This window comes from Ochlerotatus camptorhynchus, unplaced genomic scaffold (assembly GCF_037179485.1).
Source record: "Ochlerotatus camptorhynchus isolate MF236.1 unplaced genomic scaffold, CSIRO-AGI_Acam_v1.1 ptg000328l, whole genome shotgun sequence".
NCBI lineage: Eukaryota > Metazoa > Arthropoda > Insecta > Diptera > Culicidae > Ochlerotatus > Ochlerotatus camptorhynchus.
Genome location: NW_027040816.1, coordinates 2,906,134 through 2,926,510, shown reverse-complemented (window position 1 = coordinate 2,926,510; position 20,377 = coordinate 2,906,134). Strand labels below are relative to the sequence as shown.

At 40.5% G+C, this 20,377-nt stretch overlaps 1 protein-coding gene across 5 annotated transcripts in view; it reads right to left on the bottom strand.

Moving 5' to 3' along the window:
• Nucleotides 1-7,345: 7,345 nt before the first annotated feature.
• The window catches only part of Mctp (multiple C2 domain and transmembrane region protein), a 168,654-nt gene continuing 155,622 nt past the window's right edge, over nucleotides 7,346-20,377 (bottom strand). For all 5 annotated transcript variants that reach the window (XM_065230129.1, XM_065230127.1, XM_065230130.1 and 2 more), the window contains exons 15-16: nucleotides 8,090-8,297; nucleotides 7,346-8,031 (exon numbers count right to left, since the gene is read on the bottom strand). In XM_065230129.1, coding sequence (XP_065086201.1) covers nucleotides 7,951-8,031; nucleotides 8,090-8,297 — 289 coding nt within the window. In that variant the 3' untranslated portion in view covers nucleotides 7,346-7,950. The remainder of the gene's footprint in view (nucleotides 8,032-8,089; nucleotides 8,298-20,377) is intronic.

The window sequence follows — 20,377 nt, the reverse complement described above, 5'->3', positions numbered from 1 at the left end:
ACAAAACAAAAACAAGAGCTGGTAAAATACCGGGTTGCCAAACAAGGCATTATTCACAAGCAAACAAAAGTCAGTTCAATGACTTCTTGGTACTGTCTGTACAGCTGCGGCACACTGAGGTACACTGAGAAAAAATGTTGGCACAAAAAAAGTGTGTAGAGTGACCACCCCTTGGGAAATCAATCATTACTCAGGAAATTTCTAAATTCTCTAAGTAAGGATTTTTTTTTTAATTTTCAAGATCACAGATTTGAAAAACATCAAGATTAAGGGTATAATTTTCAAGCATCATGAAATTGGTTGATAATTTCTAAGGAACTCATTCAAAGGGAGCTCTGAGAAGAACGGCGAGGAAAACACCAAGTGCAATCTGATTTCAAGTTAGTCCTAAGGAACTCCAGATTGATGGGAAACCTGAATACCAAGGTAGTTCGGAGTAGAATTCCAAGTAAACCCTGAATAGGATTCGAATGAAATTTGAATGAAAATTCATACGAATATCTGAAGTTAATTCCTAAGGAATTCTGAAGAGGACTCCAAGGCAATTCAGAGATCATTTCAAGAAATTTCTGGTAGAAAATGAATCCGGAGAATAATTCTGCTGACATTTTCGGAGAATACTTACAATTCAAGGAAAATTTCAAACGATCTTGGAAAATGATTGCAGGAGAGTTCTTACTTGAATGCAAAATAATTTTTAATGAGAAATCTATGCAATTTGTTAATTCTCTGCAAACGACTTCTTGGGAAACTTCCAAAGTGAGGAGAAATCATATAGGAAGGAGTAAAATGCAAAGGGCACTTTAAAATAAATTTAAAGAATAATTCCAACGGATTTTTTTACTGAGGAGCATTTCAAGTAAATTCCTAGGAAATTTCCGTGGGAATTGAATTCCCAGGATGATTCCAACGAAATTTCAACTATGCTCCGGTGATATTTTTTAGATAATTCAAAGGAAGGAAGGGAGGAGTCCCACTGGAACTGCGAGGATTATATCAAAGAGTTTATGGGAGTCCTGCGCAAAACTAAAAGGAATTCCTTGAAAAATTCTATAGGAATTTCTGGAGTATAATAAGTGAATACATTAATACTGCATAAATTATTAATAATTTGAAGAGCATTGCAGATTGAATTCAAAGAATGTTCTGCAGATGATTTTCAGGAGTATTATCGAGCGAATCGTTAGAAAATACCAAAAAGAGGTCTAAGGCGTATTCTGGTATTCTGAGACGATTCAAGCAAATTTTTCAAAAAATATTGAAGAAATCCTTTAAAGATTTCCAAACGTATCAGAATGATTTCAACATAGTTTTTTTTCGAGATATTGTGCAATAGAAAGAATCAAGATCAAGTATTTGGAAAAAATATTAAATTTGTAATTTTATAAATTTTATGATCCTGGTTCCTGGACAAATCTTCAAGATTCAGGTGATTTAATTTTAAAAAAAATCCAAGGTTCTAGGACGACCAAATAGTCAGAGCAAATATCTTAGGCTTTACAATCATTAAAACATAACTGCTTAAGGAAGTTCGTAAAAGTTTATTTTTGTCTGGGCTAGTGACCATTCGGCATAATGACTTGCATAAATGGATCCTTGAACCATTTTTTGAATTTATGTGTGTAAATAACGCCAGATATTCCAGTAAATAGTATTTCGGTATTATTCTTGAAATTATTTTACGATCAAAAAAACATAATGGATGTAATGTCGACCTAAATGCCCCTAATTTGGGCCCATACATAAATTCAGCAATCGACTAAATTTTCAATAGCAACCAAAAATATCCATTAGTACCGTCCCAATGACGCGTTCATTTAGATAAAAATGATAAATGGCACATTTTTAAAGATGGGCCCAATCTTAGATCCATAGGCCTACACAAGAGCCATTTCCACTATATTCTATAATTCGATAATTCTGGCGATGACGTATATCCCAAAAGTTACTCGGAAGAAATGGGATCCGAAGTCAAGGCCGTGTATCCTGGTTGGGTATGCTGATTGTTCCAAAGGATACCGAGTGTACGACCCAACAACGAGGCAACCTGTTTGTGAATCGTGATGTGGTCATCCTGAGCGAAGAGAGGGAGCACCCGGAACCAGAGCAGGCTGATGAAGAGAAAGACGCTGGAAGGGTGCCATATCGAGTTTTGGCATCCAACAATGATGAAGAAAACGATTCCGATGCAATTGCATTGCAACAGTCCAGTGCGCTCCCTCCGCAATCAACTTGGAACGTTTATCAACCTACCTGCGCATCGTGAGGGAGCGCAGAGTACCAGGCAAGTGTTCTGACTTTAAGGTGACGTACAGTATCCTTCCTCGGAATCTTGCCATTCTAGTTCATCACTGCGCTCCCGTCACACGAAAAGGAAGAAGATGTTGGACCGCATAGTGACTGGGAGGCATGTGGAGCAATAATTCGATTAGCAGCGGTATGCTTCCGTCAACCTCTACTCCACAGATTTATAGCGAACCCGAGACACTTCAGCAGGCATTGGAACGACCGGACCGCGATGACTGGATCGGTGCAATGGATCTACCGGCGGGACGGAGAGCTCTCAAAAATAAGTGGACGTATGCGCTGAGGATGGGTCCGGATTGGTACATCGAACGACATAAGGCCCGACTGGTGATTAAAAGGTATTCCCAATTCAAAGGCGAGGATTACGACGTAACGTACGCGTACAGTGGCACGGTATCCAACCATGCGCTACCTCTTTGCAATGGCGGCCAAATACGATCTGCTGGTGTGCCAAATGGATGCGGTGACTGCATTCTTGCAGTGTGAACTTCATGGAGAGGACATCTACATGGATCAACCGGAAGGGTTCCGGGACGCGCGGGCACCGACGAAGGTGTGCCGACTCAAGAAGGCCCTGTACGGGTGGAAGCCCGTAACCAGAGTGTGGATCGAAAACTCAAGGCGATTGGGTTGCAGCGATCTAACTATGACTCTTGCGTGTACTTCTGGTTCGGCGACGGAAAGGTGATCATCATTTCTGTCCTAGGGGCATCCCACTCTAAACTTTATATTTCTCGCGTTATACTCAGAAAGTTTTTACAAATACCTAAGATACCTGGAAATACTTAAAAATACTTAACCTATATTTTGCATTAGGTTGTTACCACCGTTGCTAAACACATTTTAGTTGTTTATTTATCGGATGTCGTCAAGGATTTTATGTGAATATTTGAAAGCTGCAGTAAGAATATTTTAAGCTTTAACAGCTATTTTAAATGTTTCTTTTGTTTTGTAGGCATCAAGATATGGTCGTTCGACATGTTACAGGAAGAAGTCAGATTGACAATCATGGAACCTTTCCCTTCGTTGTTTGTTTGGTTTTATCGATCGTTGCGTTATAAGATTAAGTACTTTTCGACCGTTATGATTAGGCCATGTAACACTAACTTAAGACTCTTAGGGCTATCGAATCTGAACAAGAAATTGTGAAGGTTTTCCAAACCATTCGCATTGTACTTGTTGCCGAGCTTGTGGCATCTGTTTCATCTTGTAGCTTCCCACCGAACGTGTTTATTCTGCCGTAAAGAGCATGTTTTGAAAATTTCAAAAATAATTTGAAATTGTATATAATTTGAATTGAATTGAACACGATGGTAGGTATTAGCCGCTTGTGCATGGTAAAAATATAAATTAAGATAAAACTGTAAAACACTGCAACATTTTGGCGAAATGCGCAGAATTATGGCGCACATAGTAAACATGTTGTAAATATGAACTACATTTTCTCGGATTTGGAACCGTCAATTCTCATCTGTTAAACCATTATTAGAGCTGGACATGATTGATAAGCTATGTGTTGAAGTAGAATTCATTTTTTCATTGATTCTATTAACTAACAGCAACGATTGTAAAAGTTAAATTTAATCAATTTATTTCAACACATGACATGTGAATAAATAAGTATCGATTATTCAAACTTTTGAATAAAAACAACAAACCAATCAACTTCTTTAACATGTCACGTTCAGGAAAGATCGAACAGTATAAGTTATAAATTGGTGGCGTAAGTGGGTAATTGTTGTCTACCCACTAAAATTTATTAAACTAGATTCATTTTTTTTTTAATATCCTTTGTTCCGTAATGTGTTGGGCATTTACTCACTTGTCCCACCACTTTTCATTTACCCCAATGTACCTTTCATTTTTAACTACCGCTTCGATTCAACCGGGATAATCTATTTGCCACTACGGATCAGAATGATAGTGATGCTAGTGTTTTTGAAATCCTCAATCACCAGCACCTTGTCGTTGGTGGTTCCAATTACTTAAACTGGGAAATTTATGTTCAAATGAAAACATCGACTGCAAAATGTCAATTAAACTACTTCACCAGTCTAAAGTAACACTGTTTTCTAACCCGAAAAGCGTAATGCAATCAGCACAATTTCCTACTGTAAAAGGTTCGTTTCATCGTCGTAGTTCGACAGGAAATGCGCAGCGTAACCCTGATATCGTTGACTTGTATAGGTATAGCCAAGAATTTTTTTCTTCTCCATACCTTATTCCTTGTTCCTTATTTTCTTAGGAATATGGAACAGCTCTGTAAAGGAGTCCAAATTCATGATAGCGCACTGGAAAGTCTGCTCGAAACTAGAGAGGTTCTAGAACCTCTCTACTCTAAAGCATCAGTAATTTGAATAACACGATTTTTTTACACTATTAGATAAGCGTAATTGAAATACATTTACCAATTATCATGATTTTATTGCAATTAAAATAGATTAAAACAGGAATTAATTTCATTTCATAAGTGACGAAAACTATAAAATTGACGGGGCTTACAACAACAACCAACAACACTAGCAACCGGTAACTACGATGAAAATTATGCAAGTTAAAATACTTAAAAATACTTAAGAATACCTATATTTAATGTATACTAGTACTAAAGTTTAGAGTGGGATACCCCTAGTTTCTGTCTATGAGGACGACTTTCTTCTGTTTCCAACGATCAAGCCTTGGTGGACGAAGTCAAGCAACAACTGTGTTCAAAGTTCCAAATGAACTACCCGCAGATCTTCGGACTGCGGGTCAACCGATCCGATTGCATGGTAGCCATAGACCAGGAGCACTATATTGCCAGAACCAGAAGTTGACGGAAGTAATGCAACCCGAATATGTGGAAGAGGAAGAGAAGATGGGAAGCACTTCATTCAAGGAACTCGTCGGTGGTTTGCAGTTTGTGGCGCAGTGCACTCGGCCAGATATCAGACACGTGGTGAGTGTTGTCAGCCAAACGAATTCTAGAGTACCTGGAGAGTACAAAAGGACTACAAGCTGGTGTATCGGGCCGACTGCGAGCAGAACTTCCAAGGATACAGCTATGTGGATTGGGCGAACGACGTCGAAACTCGGCGTTCCATTACTAGCTACGTGTTCCTGCAAAGTTGAGGTGCTATTTATAGGAGCTCGAAGAGACAGTCCATCGTAGCGCTTTCCACCACCGAGGCTGAATATATGGCACTCTCTTCTGCCACCCAGAAAGCGGCATGGTGGAGGGGATTCCTGCAAGAGCTTCACGGTGTCAAAATTTCCGTTCCGATCAACTGCGATAATAAGTGATCAAGCCTTGAAGGATGGCAGCAGATATTTTTACGAAAGCACTAGCGAACACAAAGCTGTTTGAAGATAGACAAATGTTAGGAATTCACGATTTCCCGCTTAAGGGGGATGTTAGAACATAGTATGCGTTGAATTCGTTACTTGCACTCTAACTTGAGTAGACGTTTCTATCAATAATTCATTTGACCAGCATGACAAGAAATGGTTCTGCACCCAAGTTGTTGACGAAAGAGAAAGTCGATCAAAGGTACTTAGGACCCAATAGATTGTTCAGCTTGAACTCTCTGCAAGGTTTAGATTCTCAACAAACCAATACATTTTACTTTATATTGCACTTGTAGTTGTACCAACTTTTTGTAACCTTGCTTTTGTTCAGACTCGCATTGACAATGATTTTGGATTCATACGAATTGGAATGGGATCGATCCTAAATCAATGTAATTTTCCTATTAGACAGTCCCCACTCACGACGTTAATGGCATTCCAATACCTAATCATTTCAAAATTAAGGCTCAATTACAGAAAAACTATTAAAACCATTGCTTCCTACATTGCATTCCCAGTACGGATCAAGCAACCACCACTGCAACGACGCAACATAGTATCATGCTACATATTTTATCCTAGTTAGCACTATTGCATTCTTCTACATGATCTAAGTTAGTGCTGCCAAATCACCCTGAACCGCTGATTTCGTCGGTAGTATGTATGTTATGTTTTTCAATGTTATCTAAAGCATCTCTGAAATATATGACACATCAAACTTAAACAAATGCTGATATTTCCTATCGATTTCCCTAAAAATGTGAATTTGATTCTGAATTGACACTATCTACCGTGCTGAACAATGTGCGTGAATCTGAAGTTTCAACACTAAGGGATAAATGAGATGGACTTACAAAAAATCAGTTCTGTTCCATGATTTTCGTTACGTGCTCTGATAGAAAAAACATAAATAAAACACAATATCATAAGCTATTACATAAGGCCAACGCGAATGAGAGTGTATTTTAGTAGCTCGAAAAATATCGATATATGAATAAATATGGATAAACTACGACTCCTTTCCTGCTAGGTTTTTTTTTTGTTTGTTTGCCACGTGCAGTTTCAATCACAATACTTCAATCTGTTCTCCCATCACTTAATACTCGTTTTTTTTTACTTCACTTACCAGATAAAGACAACAAGAAGATTTGTATAAAAAATAGAACAACTTTTAGTAATGAACCGTTGCATGCTCTTATAATAAATGTGACAAAAAACAAAGTTCCATTGTGTGTTTGTATGAGTCAAGCAAGAATACTGAATGTTGTGAAGCGATTGCTTTCGGATTAGCTGCTCTGTTGATTCTTTTGATGATGCTATGATGCTTGTATGTACAGTGTGACACTTATAATTTGTTTAAGCTTGAAAGGAATTTGCGTTTTGTTCATTGGACGGATTTGGGGGTGAATTCTAATGGAATGCGTTCCGCGAATGAAGCTGAACAGTTCGAATGGAGCATTCAAGCGATGCCTTACTATGTAGCGTATATCACTAGAGCAGATTGAGTTTCCTTTCTTAACATTACCTCCTTCCTAGTATAGTTGAATGTAAATGAATGTGACTAGTCTACGCGTAAGTAAGGTGAAAGTTAACTGGTTAGTTTTGCTCTATAGTTAAATGCATCCAAATGGCAACAGTGAAAAAAGGTACACGTTGGTAAAAATAGTAAATTCAAAATTGACAAACCACTGCCTTGTTTAGCACAAATTCGTTTCTCTTTAATTAACAAATGGTTTATTACTTGCTAAATATCGATTGTTTGTTTTGTTTACAAATAACAATAGCATTTACATAGAACTATCTAAATACTTATTGGTTGGTTTGGTTTGTAAAAGTTTGGAGAGACTGGATTGTTAAGGTTCATTTCATTTGGAATAAATCGTGTTTTGAACGCGAAAACGTGTACACCTTACTGCGCTAGTAAGAATTAGAGAGTGATAGTCGAGGAAAAATTCTGCAAATCATACAAACAATTCTGCAATCATTCATACAACGTAACAAATTGTAGTTCTTTAACGATCTCAATTACACCACTACTAGTAAGAGACTAGAATCGTTAATCATGGTAAAAGTTTCCTCCTCCCTTGTTCGATTTGATCGTTTTTGGTGCGCTCAATTCTAACTCCTAGTGTCTAAAGATGGAAGTATTTGAAAAAGTTATGATTTTAGTTAAGATCTAAAAATTTACAATCAGCGCGAGTGATACCGAGAGAACCCCCTACATCTACGTTTGGAGCGCATTTAATTGTCCTTTTTGATATTTAGTGCCTTCCGCAGGTTCTCCCTAAAGTACCGCTTCAGGGTGATTTGGTAGCATTACGAGGTTTTGTGTTTCTTCCTTGGATCTCGCCGAGCCATTTCGGGCGTCGAGTGGAGTGGCAGCTCCCGCCACATGATCTAAAACGAGATAACATTATCAGAATGGTACTTCACGGCGCGGGAAGATCCTCCGTACAATTTCCTCATCGTCGGGAACGCGTGACAGAAGATCGAGCACTTCGTTGTTGGGAACACTGTGTGGTCGGACGATGCGGCGGCTGAACTTGACCAGGCCCCAGAGAAGCAGCAGCACCCGGATTGGGACGTAGTGCAGCACCAGGCAGACGATGAGCAGCAGAAACGCCGTCAGCCAGCTCAGCTCGGGGACGGAGAAGTTGAAGGTGCTGGAAAGAAAGGTGAATAAATTTGATATCACTACACTGAGAAAATTTCAAAGTTTTTTTTTATGTGTCGCCTTGTGTGACCACACATACTATTCATTTGACACATCAATTCCATGTGTACTACTGAGTGGATTCTGTTTATGTGTGGTTACATGAAATTCGTCAATAAAAATGTGTGGAATTTTTGAATATACATGTCAGAGTTATTCAAAATAACGAGATTGTTCCACCCCATTCAATCGGTTCTCCTAAAATTTGAACTCATTTGGTTGTGATCTCATACTGCACTGGTTTTCACGGTAATGTGTCACTCGGGGTAATGGTATTCGATTCGTGTTATCGGATCCAGGTATGTCGTGGTGGTCACCCATGGTTACTCCATGAGTAATGAGCACTGTTTATTTTTTTAAATCATAATAAACAAGCGTAGAAATATGGCTCTACATTCGCTTCTCTTAAGTACACTATTGACGGTAATCATTTTCCAAAACATTTGTTTTACCACTGTACAATTTCACAAGCACACATCTGGTGATCTACTTAAATGAATCTACATGTCCGCTGCAGAGAAGCATCACATTTAATTTTCTCTTCTGCATAAATTCTGGATGGCGAGATCGGTGCCAGTGAAAAGGCGAAGTGGAGGGATTCAATGAACCTTCACCTTAAAGTGTTGTTCAACATAAAGCGTAAGGGATAAGAGCTACACACCTTCATACGTGCCCAGAGATTGACCTGTACCGAAAGCTGTGCCAAGTGCTGTGCCGAACAACGTAATAGGCACAGTTGTCAATCAAGGTGTCAATATTCCCTTGTGTTTACATTCTCAATTTTTCTGATGAGCATGGTAAGCATTCAGCTGCTCTTCAATCTCATTAGAGTGTTAGCGGATCGGGAAATGTAAGAGGAAGAGTAGCTGGTGCCATCAAGCACCAGGCTCCGGTTCGATGTTCCTTTGAGCTGCTGTTTCCTTGCAGATGTACAGAAGTGAAGGCGTAACCCGATCGATGGTGGATGAAATTGCCACCTGCTGTCTGTCAATTTTTTCCCGGTTAAACTAACTTAGAACTCGAACGGGACAGTAGAGTTCAATCCTACCCTCCTCGAGCCAATTGTTAGGTAGGCTACCCATTGCACAGGAGCATGATACGAGCTAGTTCAACAGAAGGATAATGACAGAGATGCATCTGAAAAATGACCTGATCTGATGACGGGATGTGCTTGATGTCGAACTCGTGGAATAAAATGTAAGCTGACCTGCTGCATGGCCAAAGTCTTGGAGCGGATGGTCAACAGAAGGCTCAAGCAATACCTGGAGTCTAAGGGACTGCTTGACCATCGACAGCACGCCTTCAGTCAAGGGTACGGTACCTCCACCTACTTCGCCACTCTTGGAGAAGTCCTGAAGGAGGCACAGGACCAAGGCCATCATACGGAGATCGTCTCGCTGGACATCTCCAAAGCATTCAACAGAACGTGGACACCAGCAGTAATGAAGAAGTTAGCCGAATGGGGACTAAAAGGACGCATCCTACACTTCGTCCGAAACTTTCTGACCGACCGATCTTTTCGGGTGTCGGTCGGAAACGTCCAATCCAGAAGGTTCAGCGAAGAAACCGGAGTACCACAGGGTTCGGTGATCGCGGTCACCCTCTTCCTGGTGGCCATGAACGGGGTCTTCGACAAGCTACCCAAGAACATATATATTTTCGTCTACGCGGATGACGTCCTCATTGTAACGGTGGGCCCCACCCTGCAGAGGACGAAATTAAGGGCGCAAGCGGCAGTCTCCTCGGTGGTCAGATGGGCTGATTCCGTTGGGTTCCAGCTTTCCGCCGGCAAGAGCGTGCGCTGCCATATATGCACCACCCGGCATCGGTACAACGGACAGCCCATCATGATCAAACAGCAAACGATACCGACCAAAAACACAATAAGGGTCCTGGGAGTGCTCCTCGATCGGAACCTATCCCTCGAGCCGCACTTCCAACAGGTGAAGAAGGACTGTCGTAGTCGATCCAACCTGATGAAGACCATCTCCTGCCCCCACCGATCCAACAACCGTGAAATCCGCTTCCGAGTAGCCCGAGCCATCATCGACAGTCGCCTATTGTACGGCGTAGAACTAACGTGCCTTGCCGCCGAGAAAGCCGTCCAAATCTTGGAACCGGTCTACAACGGATACGTAAGAACAGTCTCCGGTCTCCTGCCCTCCACCTCGGCCGACGCCGCGTGCGTTGAAGCCGGTATTCTGCCTTTTCGGCTCGTCTACACCGCAGCTACCGCTACCAAAGCCGCTGCCTTCCTCGCTAAAACGTCGGGAAACAGCAGGATCTTTCTCCTCGACGAGGCGAACCGACTCCTCCGCACGGTCGCCGACGTAGATCTCCCTCCAGTGGCCAGGGTCCACTGGCACGGAGACAAAAGTTGGCAATCACATCAGATCAGAATCGACAGCCGAATCAAGGACCGCTTCAGGGCAGGAGACAACTCACTGGCTTTGCGCCGGACAGTCGTCGAAACTCTCGGGGCGCACTATCAAGATCACGAAATCAGGTACACTGATGGCTCGCTCTCCAGCAGCGGTTTCAGGAGATAGTTTGGTCGTCAGCAATTCACTTCCGGCCCAGTGCTCGGTGTTTTCCGCTGAGGCAGCGGCCGTCTTTCACGCAACCACCCTTCCGGCCAATCGGCCGATCCTCATCGTTACCGACTCACAAAGCGCAATAATGGCCCTAACCGATGAAGCACCAAAGCATCCGTGGATACAAGGGACGGTAATGCATGCGCCGCCCAACACCGTAAACATGTGGGTACCCGGGCACTGTGGCATCCAGGGGAACGTGATCGCCGACCACCTCGCCGGCTCAGGCCCCATCGGACCCAGGTTCTCTGACAATGTTCCGTTCCAGGACATCAAGAAATGGATCAAGCGGACGGTTCGGAGAGCGTGGGACAACGAGTGGAGGAACAATCGAACTCACCAACTACGAAAAATCAAGGCGACCACCGATCCCTGGAAGGATCGACCGAGCCTCAAGGAGCAGCAAGTGGTGTCCAGGCTGCGCACCGGGCATAGCAGGGCCTTCCATAATTTCGGAGGAACACCGTTCCGGAGAACCTGCGAAACCTGCGGAGTGCCAGCCTCCGTAGAACACATCCTCATCAACTGTGTGGAGCTCGAGGACCTTCGGGTTGCCTTCGGTCTGGAGGGAACCAGCATACGAAGTCTGCTTGGCGACGAGTCCCCGGCAGCAGACGCCCTCATCGCCTTCCTGAAGGAGGCGAATCTTTTTTACAACATTTGAGTGTTTTCTGTTTGTGCTTTTGAATTCGTTGGCCCTTTTGGTAGTGTTTTTACAATATTTTATATAATTAAGCTAAATGCCCACTTGCCAAGATTGGGATCCTCCTTTTGAGGTCCCAATTCTTTTTTTGTAATTTTTAAAAGAGATGAACTAGCCTTAGGCTAAAAATCTCTCTAATAAAGGAAAAAAAACTATAGTGCTAAGGAAATCGTACACCGATTCAGGTATGATAGCGTATGTGAGGTTAATACGTATTAACATCCCCCAGCAGTACTGGGACACTAACCACTTATATAGACATCCCTATAAAGTCCTGTGGATATCCCATCGAAGTCCATACTCGACAAGACCGGTTTTCGAATCTGGCCGGTGGTTGCCCTCCTAAAAAAAACTCTATTTTCTTTATTGATTATTCTGCATAACAAACTTGTAAATGTAGCTCAACTCTAGCAGAAGATCCTGCTTTGATTATTTGCTGTACGCTTCGAGATCGGATACCAACGACAGTACAAAATAATATTTAGTCCAAAAATAAGAAGCGTATTCTGGAATAAAGTCTCCAGTGGGTGACCTTTGGAGATGGTCATATTGATGTGCTTGTTTGCGTTGCCTGCCAAATTTATCATTAAAGGCAACCGGCTGGCATTTTTCACAATGACTCCATCCTCAATCGAAAACGTGTCGGTCGGTAAGCCCCAGTCTGACCAGCTTCTAATTTTCATAGATTTACCCAGTCCCAGCCCCAGTCAAAAGTTGTCTGATGTACACACAATTTCCTTCTCAATTCCTCGATGATATGATAACAAACTTCTTACTGTGACGTACCAAAGAGGTAACTCTAAGACTAGTAGCATAGAGGTAACTCTAAGACTAGAAGGTCCCGAAATAACGTGCTCTACTTTTTGGCTCAGCTCTGGTACTCTCTTCGGTCCCAAGCTAATCGATTCACCTCTCGAAACATAGGAAAAAACAATAACCCCTCATTTTATCTGTTAAACTTTCATAGCGAATCAAAACAAACATTGCGTAGTACTAGAATTTCGACTAGAATGGGGTACGTTATCGATTTGCTTGGGATCAATCGATGCATCCCTAGAAACATAGGAAAATCCACGAACCCTTCATTTTATCTGTCAAACTTGCATAGCGAATCAAAACAAACATAGTGTAGTACTAGAATTTCACCTAGAATGGGGAACGTTAATCGATTTGCTTTGGACGAACAGGCTAGTCAAGTAGTGAGTCAATTTATCGTTAGTTTCCACCTGTTGGACGTACTGTGAACGTACATAAACTGACGTTCAATGTTTCCAGGCTTGTTTTTGATTTTCATTATCACGGGATGCAACCAGTCTGCACCATAAGATTAAGAGATTTCGCCAATCGCATTCCGAACCGTACCGTATTGGACGACCAGATCTTCTAGACTTTTTACCAATCGTCGCAGGAGGTAACTAGTTCCAGTCGTCTTGACTGCCGTATCGACAAGACCCTCTTGACCGGCCATGGTGTGGATGAACTCGATTAAAGAGAAGCCCGAATAGAAGCTGTTCTGTACGTCTTTGATTTCTATATGGGGGTACACTTTATGAAAAACGAAAATGGAACATGTAACAAATTAAGAAAGATTTTGAACGTTAATAACTCAGCTGCCCCTGGTCCAATTTCAATAATTTTATCACCAATCGATCAGAAATATGGCTACGCATCGATAACAATGTTCGAATGTTGATTTTCGAAAAGAAACTATTGAAAAACTGGTAAATGTCCAGCATTGTCCAAAAGCGTCGAATTAACTAACAAATCCACCAATTACCTACATGCATATGCTGCTTCCCCAGCACAGTCGTCAGAGAGTAGTAAGTAGACGAAACAAGTCGAAGTGGCATTCGCCTCCGATCCTCGGGCGCGTGCGAATAGGGAGGATTGAATTGCGTAATATTTTGCACACTCATCGCCATATTCAGAACCAAACGCAAATTCTTCGAGATAACCACCATCCGTCGTCTGGCTCGCCGTGGCGGTGTCTGACGTATCTCCGGTCTGATTTACGAGGTGTGCTGAAGGTGTTCCTGAAACATGAGATCCGTGATGCTGTCACCTACACTAAACACGCCAAGCGTAAGCGGCTATGGATGTCATCTACGTTTTGAAGTGACAGAGACGCACTCTGTTTGGTTTCGGAGGTTAAATCATCACCAACTTTGGCAACAAAACGGCTCTTTTCAGGGCCACCAAGCTTATTACAGTAAAGAGTAGGAATAGAATTCATCTGCCTGTTTGTCCATATTCAGAACCAACGACCACACAAAATGCTCATGTAATCAAACTGGAAGCAGGGGTACAAATGATTTTGATCAACCTTGATCAACTTTGAATCGCCACGGCCGGATATTTTCGATGGAAGAAGCAACAATCTAGCATCTAATTCGACGAAGACGGCAGGAAACATTTGTGAAGCCGAGTTATTTACGAAAGAGAATATCGATGAAGAGAATCGATCCATGTAGATAGGACCTATTGAAAAGTGACGCGAGATTTGTTTTCCGTACTGAGCTCCAATGCTACCGACGCCAGGGAGGCAGCTCCCACACCTGGACCCTACCAATCGACCCATCAACTCAACCGGGGACCAACGGCTTTACTTCCCGAAGGAAGAAGCGATCAGAGATGTTATGCCTTAGAACATCACCCAGGCCTGCTGGGGTGAGAGGTAATCATGCTAACCACCGGCACCGATATCTTTCAAGGTGATATCACGGCGAATGAGATCGACCCAAATTTGAGTTTAGTAATCTCAGAAATATGAAATAAAGTGCAGGAGCTCAGCGATGTGAGGAGTCTTTGTAGTTTTTATACCACTTGGTTGCACATCATTCTGCTTTAACCTGAAAAGATATAGAAGAGCGCTGCTGTATGGAATTAGCTCATTTCCGCTTCGGACGGCGAACAGCAAAGTTCTTCGAGATAACCGCCATAGGTCGTCTGGCTCGCCGTGGTGGTGTTAAACGTATCTCCGGTCTGATCTACGAGGTCCGTGATGCTGTCACCTACACTAAACACGCCAAGCGTAAGTGGCCATGGATGTCCTCTTCAATAAAACGGCCATTTTCAGGGCCATCAAGCTTACATCAGTAAAGAGTTGGAATAGAATTTATCTGTGCTTGTTTGTCCATATTTAGAACCACAAGCCCCCAACGACCACACGAAATGCTCTCCAGAGTTGTAATCTTGTAACCAAAGTTGGAAGCAGGGGTGCAAGTGATTTCGATTGATTCTCTTAATCAACTTTCTCTTTGAAAAAAAAAAAAAAAAATATTACAAATTTGGTACGCTTACAATTCAAAAACGGAAAGAGTTGAGATAATAGATAATTGATCAATTAAAAGAACTAAATGCTCTTCACATTTGTTCCGTCCACTAGCGGTCCTACGTCGAGCTTCCGTTCGTGCCCCTAGGCACAGACCCTTCTACTTTTTTCGAACGATCCTCGAACCGCTCTGTCGTTCTTAAATTCTTAATAGAATTGTTTTTTTGCTAGTTTAATGTATAGCTTCACTTTTGCGTAAACAAAGTGTTCAACCGAGTAGTCAATAATTGACAAAACGTCAATACGCAACAGTGATGCCATTTTATATTATATTGTTTGAGTTCTACCATGCTGTGTGCCATGCTGTGTTTCGGCACAGTACGCAGAATTGATCAACCCTTGGTAAGGGATTTAAATATTGGATGCCCATCCACAACTATGCACTCAAATGATCAAAATTTAATATGCAAACATGCCTAACATAACATAGATTCAAGGAGCGCCCTTGAAATGGAACTCAATTTACCCCAATTCATAACCAAATGTTTGACAAATATCCATCGCAAATAGTAGCCTTGAAAATCTGGAGTGTCACATACGTTAATCATAGTAATCTTTATAACATAACGTTAAATGAAGGAATGAAATTGGGTTGTTTGTGGAATGCTTTAAATAAAACAGCAAAAAGGTTATCTTCTACTTAATTCCACTTAATTAATTTTGGTATCCATGACAGATATGTATTTCGACTACAATGTGCTACCAACCGGTGAAAACTAAGGATTTTAAATTGGTCCACTACTTGACTATTTGTCCCAAGCAAATCAATTAAAGTATCCCATTCCAGTCGAAATGGGGTACTACACAATGTTTGTTTTGATTCGTTATGAAAGTTTGGCAGACAAAATGAGGTGTTCGTGGATTTTCCTATGTTTCTAGGGGTGCATCGATTAGCTTGGGACCGAAGAGAGTACCAGAGCTGAGCCAAAAAGTTGAGCACGTTTCTTCGGGATCTTCTGGTCTTAGAGTTACCTATATGGTCTTACCACCTGGAATGAGTGGATGTTGACGCTTCTCGACCGGTAAAGCGATCGTCGCTCGAGTCTTCCTGTCTCCTGTTGTTCAAGCTGAGCTTAATCGAGTTTGCTGAACCAGTTATATACACACGAAAGAGCGAAGGAATATTATTTCTCCATACATTTCAACCAAAATCCCCATATAAACTTCAAACCAAAAGCGCCAGCTCGTGTTACATCCGAATGAGCTGAAATTTTCAGAGAGTGGTTTTCTCACCAATGGTACTATGTGGGCCAGTCCAATGACCATAGTCGTGTTTACTCTTTTTCTTGAAGCAGAAATCCGAGGTTTCAGCGAAAATTTAAGAATACGTCGAGATGGTCCAAACGCAACATGGTCGAGTTCCGAAAGCCATCCGGTCGGACAATTCTAGAAATAATTCTAAACGAATTCAGAGGACAATCCCAAAGAAATGTGAAAATAAGTTGTAGGTAATTTTGAGAAGCATTTCAGGAAAACTGTAGGCAAAACTATGGGTGAATCCCAAGGTAGTTCAGAAAAGATTTTTTTTTTGAAGAATATGAGCAGAATTCCAGAGAATTCTGAAGGAACTCTGAATGATTTTCAGGTAGCATTCTAAAGGAATTTAGGAGAAGAATGAAAAGTGAATTAACCCTAATACAAACTTAATTATGATATGGAAACAATGGCCTAGAAAATCTCTAAAAAGTTTAATTCAATTAAAATAATCTGAAAGAGTTCACAGAGGATATCGATAATAATTCCAAGAGAATCAAATGCTGAATATTTCTGAGAAATCAAAATGATGCTGAATTTGAATCGGAAGAAAGTTTTAAGGAAATTTCTATGAGTATTCATAAGGATTTTTAAAGAATTTAAAGAGATTTTCGAAAGGGTTCCAAAGAGAAGGTTTCACTTTGAATTTAGATTATTATTTCTTAAAAATTTTGAGTATCATTCCAACAACATTTGAAGATTGCAAAAGTTGACAAAGAATTACGTGTGCAAGGCTCTAAGCTAAGATTACTTAAGATTCTCTCTTAAATCATTTGAAAATATTATCACCACCTTAGGCTTGAAAACTTTTTAAAAACTATAGGGCATTGATATTTTTAGATCTAACTCTTAAGTTTTGGTATCATGAACTAAGGAAAAGATAAGAAATTTAGAGCTTAGAAAGCTTAGAAAACTCGAAATATTCAAGGTGAAATTTTAAGAAAGATTTAAAGAGTATTCAAATAGAATTTGGCTTTGGCACCCATTGATTGTTTTCAGCAATCAAAATTTAATCGTTAATGTCACTGAATTTTCTCATCATAACATTTTGCTGAATGTATTCTTTCAATTCCTTAGTCTTTGAGCTTTAATCTCATATTTTTTTATGACTAAGCAATCTTGTTATGTCAGAATTTTCTTATCATGAAATATACGCAGTACAAAATGCGGATGATTTCGAGTTGCCGATAATAGAACATCTCGTTAACACGTAGTTCAAATGGAAAAGTTGCCGAAGCAAAATACGCTGCCGACAATAGTTACACTCAACTGAGAAGTTTGGAACGTTGTAAAAGTGAGTAAAATATGGACCAGTTAGGTCTGTGCCACAAACGGGAAAGAGAAGCGAGTACATATAAGTATTAAGGTTCAATTTACTTTGATGCTTTTTGGAAAATTTCAAAAGCAGTTTTTTCCGACGCATTTTTTTCAGATTGCAAAAAGCTCACTTTAATTTATTCCTTTTGATATTTTACAAAAAATGACGCGCGCTTTTTGCAATCTAAAATAATGCGTCGAAAAAAACTGCTTTTGAATTTTTAAAAAATGCATCAAAGCAAATTGAACCTTAACAAACAAACACGTCATATGTATGCGTGACACTGAGAAAATGCCAATAGAAGCACGAGAATGCGTAAATTCCCATATAAGCAGAATTTAAAAGTTTTTTTTTCGACGTTTTTTTTTTTATTTTGCTGCTGATTTTCATTTGGTGATTTCAAGCTTCCGATTGTTCAATTGTTCAAAATCTCATGGACGGGATGGAAATAGATCAGACCATGGTCTTAGCTGATGGGCAACGAAGATCCCAAGATGATCACGATGGTGTGAATCCAGCAGACTTATAGTGATACCGAGAGATGCCGGACTGTTGCATTTGATGCATCTCTTTCATGGAAACTTTGAAAACAAATTGAGGAACTTTGACTAGCTTAGCGGCTGCTGCGTTTGCTGTGTATAAGATCGTGGGTTTATTATCAAATTCTGGTCACCTGGTTAAGGCGTGTCTTGACCTAATACCGTACCCAATACTCCAACTCCGTAGTACTTATGAGGATGTCACTAATTCGGTGGCCTCTCGTTGAGTAAGTACTACATCAACATTTCCTTTCCTATCTCTAGTTACGGTAAATTTAGGCGTGCCGGGAATAGTGACAGTCATGCTTTTGGTATTCTTGTTTAGATTGGAAATACTGTTAACTTCCTAGCATTATTCCTGAACGCAGGCTGACTAAGAATTTCAAAAGAGACGTGAGTGTCACTAGTATCCGAAGTATACCGTAGCAACGCTGACGCTAATGTGTTGATTGAAATTACATATAAAATCCTTCTCAATAGCAGTTGTTGTCGACGTCGGTAAGATCACCGCTGGGATCGAAATCTAGTGACAGCAAGTTGAGCGGGAACTTGATCGTAATTTTTCTGTGATTTAAGGAGCTCGTTGGCCTTGTGGCGACCAATTTTGCTTACTGAGCAGAAAATCATGGATTCGAAAATTTTAGGCTTAATTTTTCTGCCATTGATTTTTTCATCGCGTTTTAGCCCGAAACAATGTGCCATTCGATAACATAGTTCTAGGAAAAGAACTTTAGTGCAAAGCAAGTGCAAGTGATCGGGTGAAATGCAATTCATAGTGTTTTTGATCAGCATCCTTTTTATCAGAACTGTTATTAGGCGATTGGCAAGTTGGTTCGATGATTCTGATTGGATTGGAGGTGGATTGTGCAAGAATTTCTTTGAAGATCCGATGGAATGGTTTGAAGTGTTGAGCTAGAACTAGGCGATGCAACAGTCTTCCAAGTGTATGCTTCACGGTCAAACCATTGTTCATTTGGTGAGATCGTTCCTGTTTATATATTCACCTGTTTCGGTTTCTACAACTTTGTCTTAGACATCATTTCGAAGAGCCGCTTTCGTGCTGTATTTTGATAAGAAATCAAATGTCGAGTGCGCTATTGTCAAAGGTTGTGAACGAGTGGGTACGGCCAAGTTCCAACCTAGATTTTCCAATTGGTTCATTCGGCAAGAGAGTCATCCTAGTGCTTTTTTATGGTTTTAGACGTTTTGTACCTTAAAGTTCCATATTTGTGATCATAGTTTTCCAGAAGAATTTTTGAACTAGTTTTGCAATAACCCGGAAGAGTCTTGAGAGTCCCAGTAGTGCAGGAGGACAATAAGAGTACAAAATTTATGAAACTTGCTGAGATCTTCCCTTTATTTTCATTTAGATGTTTTTGAATTTATAATATATTTTCGTTCAATTGCTCTCTACTGAAATCTAGCTCTCATCTGTTCGTGTTCAGCGTTGGAAAATTTTGCGAGGTTTTATGAAGCACACAAATGGAAAAGTTCTCAAGTCATTGTGAGTTTTACCGAACTTTTCCTGTAGATTGATTAGATACCCGTTTTTTCAGTTTTTACGCAAGTTGAGACAGAACTAGGGTTCCTTCCCCCTTTTCCTTTTTTATACGGCCTTTTATTCATTTTTTTTTTCTTTTCAGAAAGCGAGTAATGGCGCTATAACCATAAGCCATATAGGGCTAAGACAAGAGCTAGTGCTCATATTCCAACCACTCTCGAGGAAAATGGAGCATCATTTAACTTTTTTAGATTAGATGCTTCCAACGACCAATCATTTATAACAACGGAACGTACGGTACGAGATGTCCACGTTTCATCCATTTATTGGATTCTGTAGCATCGTGTTTAAAGCTTTGATTTAAACAGGCCCGATGTTTCTGAATCATCTTGCCCCTTAAATGCTGCACAGTAGGCCTGGCCGTTTTGGTATATTTTGCGCATCTCTGATTTACAAAATATACCAAATAGACAAGAAAAAAGGATGGATGTATATCTATCATTTTCCAGGATGCTTTCATGAACTGGCTGTGATGGTGTTAGATTAGATTAGATTAGATTAGATTAGAAAAGCAGAATGGTTAAAGGTTTTTTCTGCGGATAATTTCATTGAAATCTGACGAAGATAAAAAAAAACCTCAATGCAAATTCTACCAAAAATATCAAAGCAATCATATTCTGGTTATAATAAAACTAAAATTGAGGATAAGAAGACACAAACAAATATTAGAAGACAATGTTTAGGCTTTCTGGGAAGAGTGTTGAGTTCAAAGAAAATTTTGAACAGGATT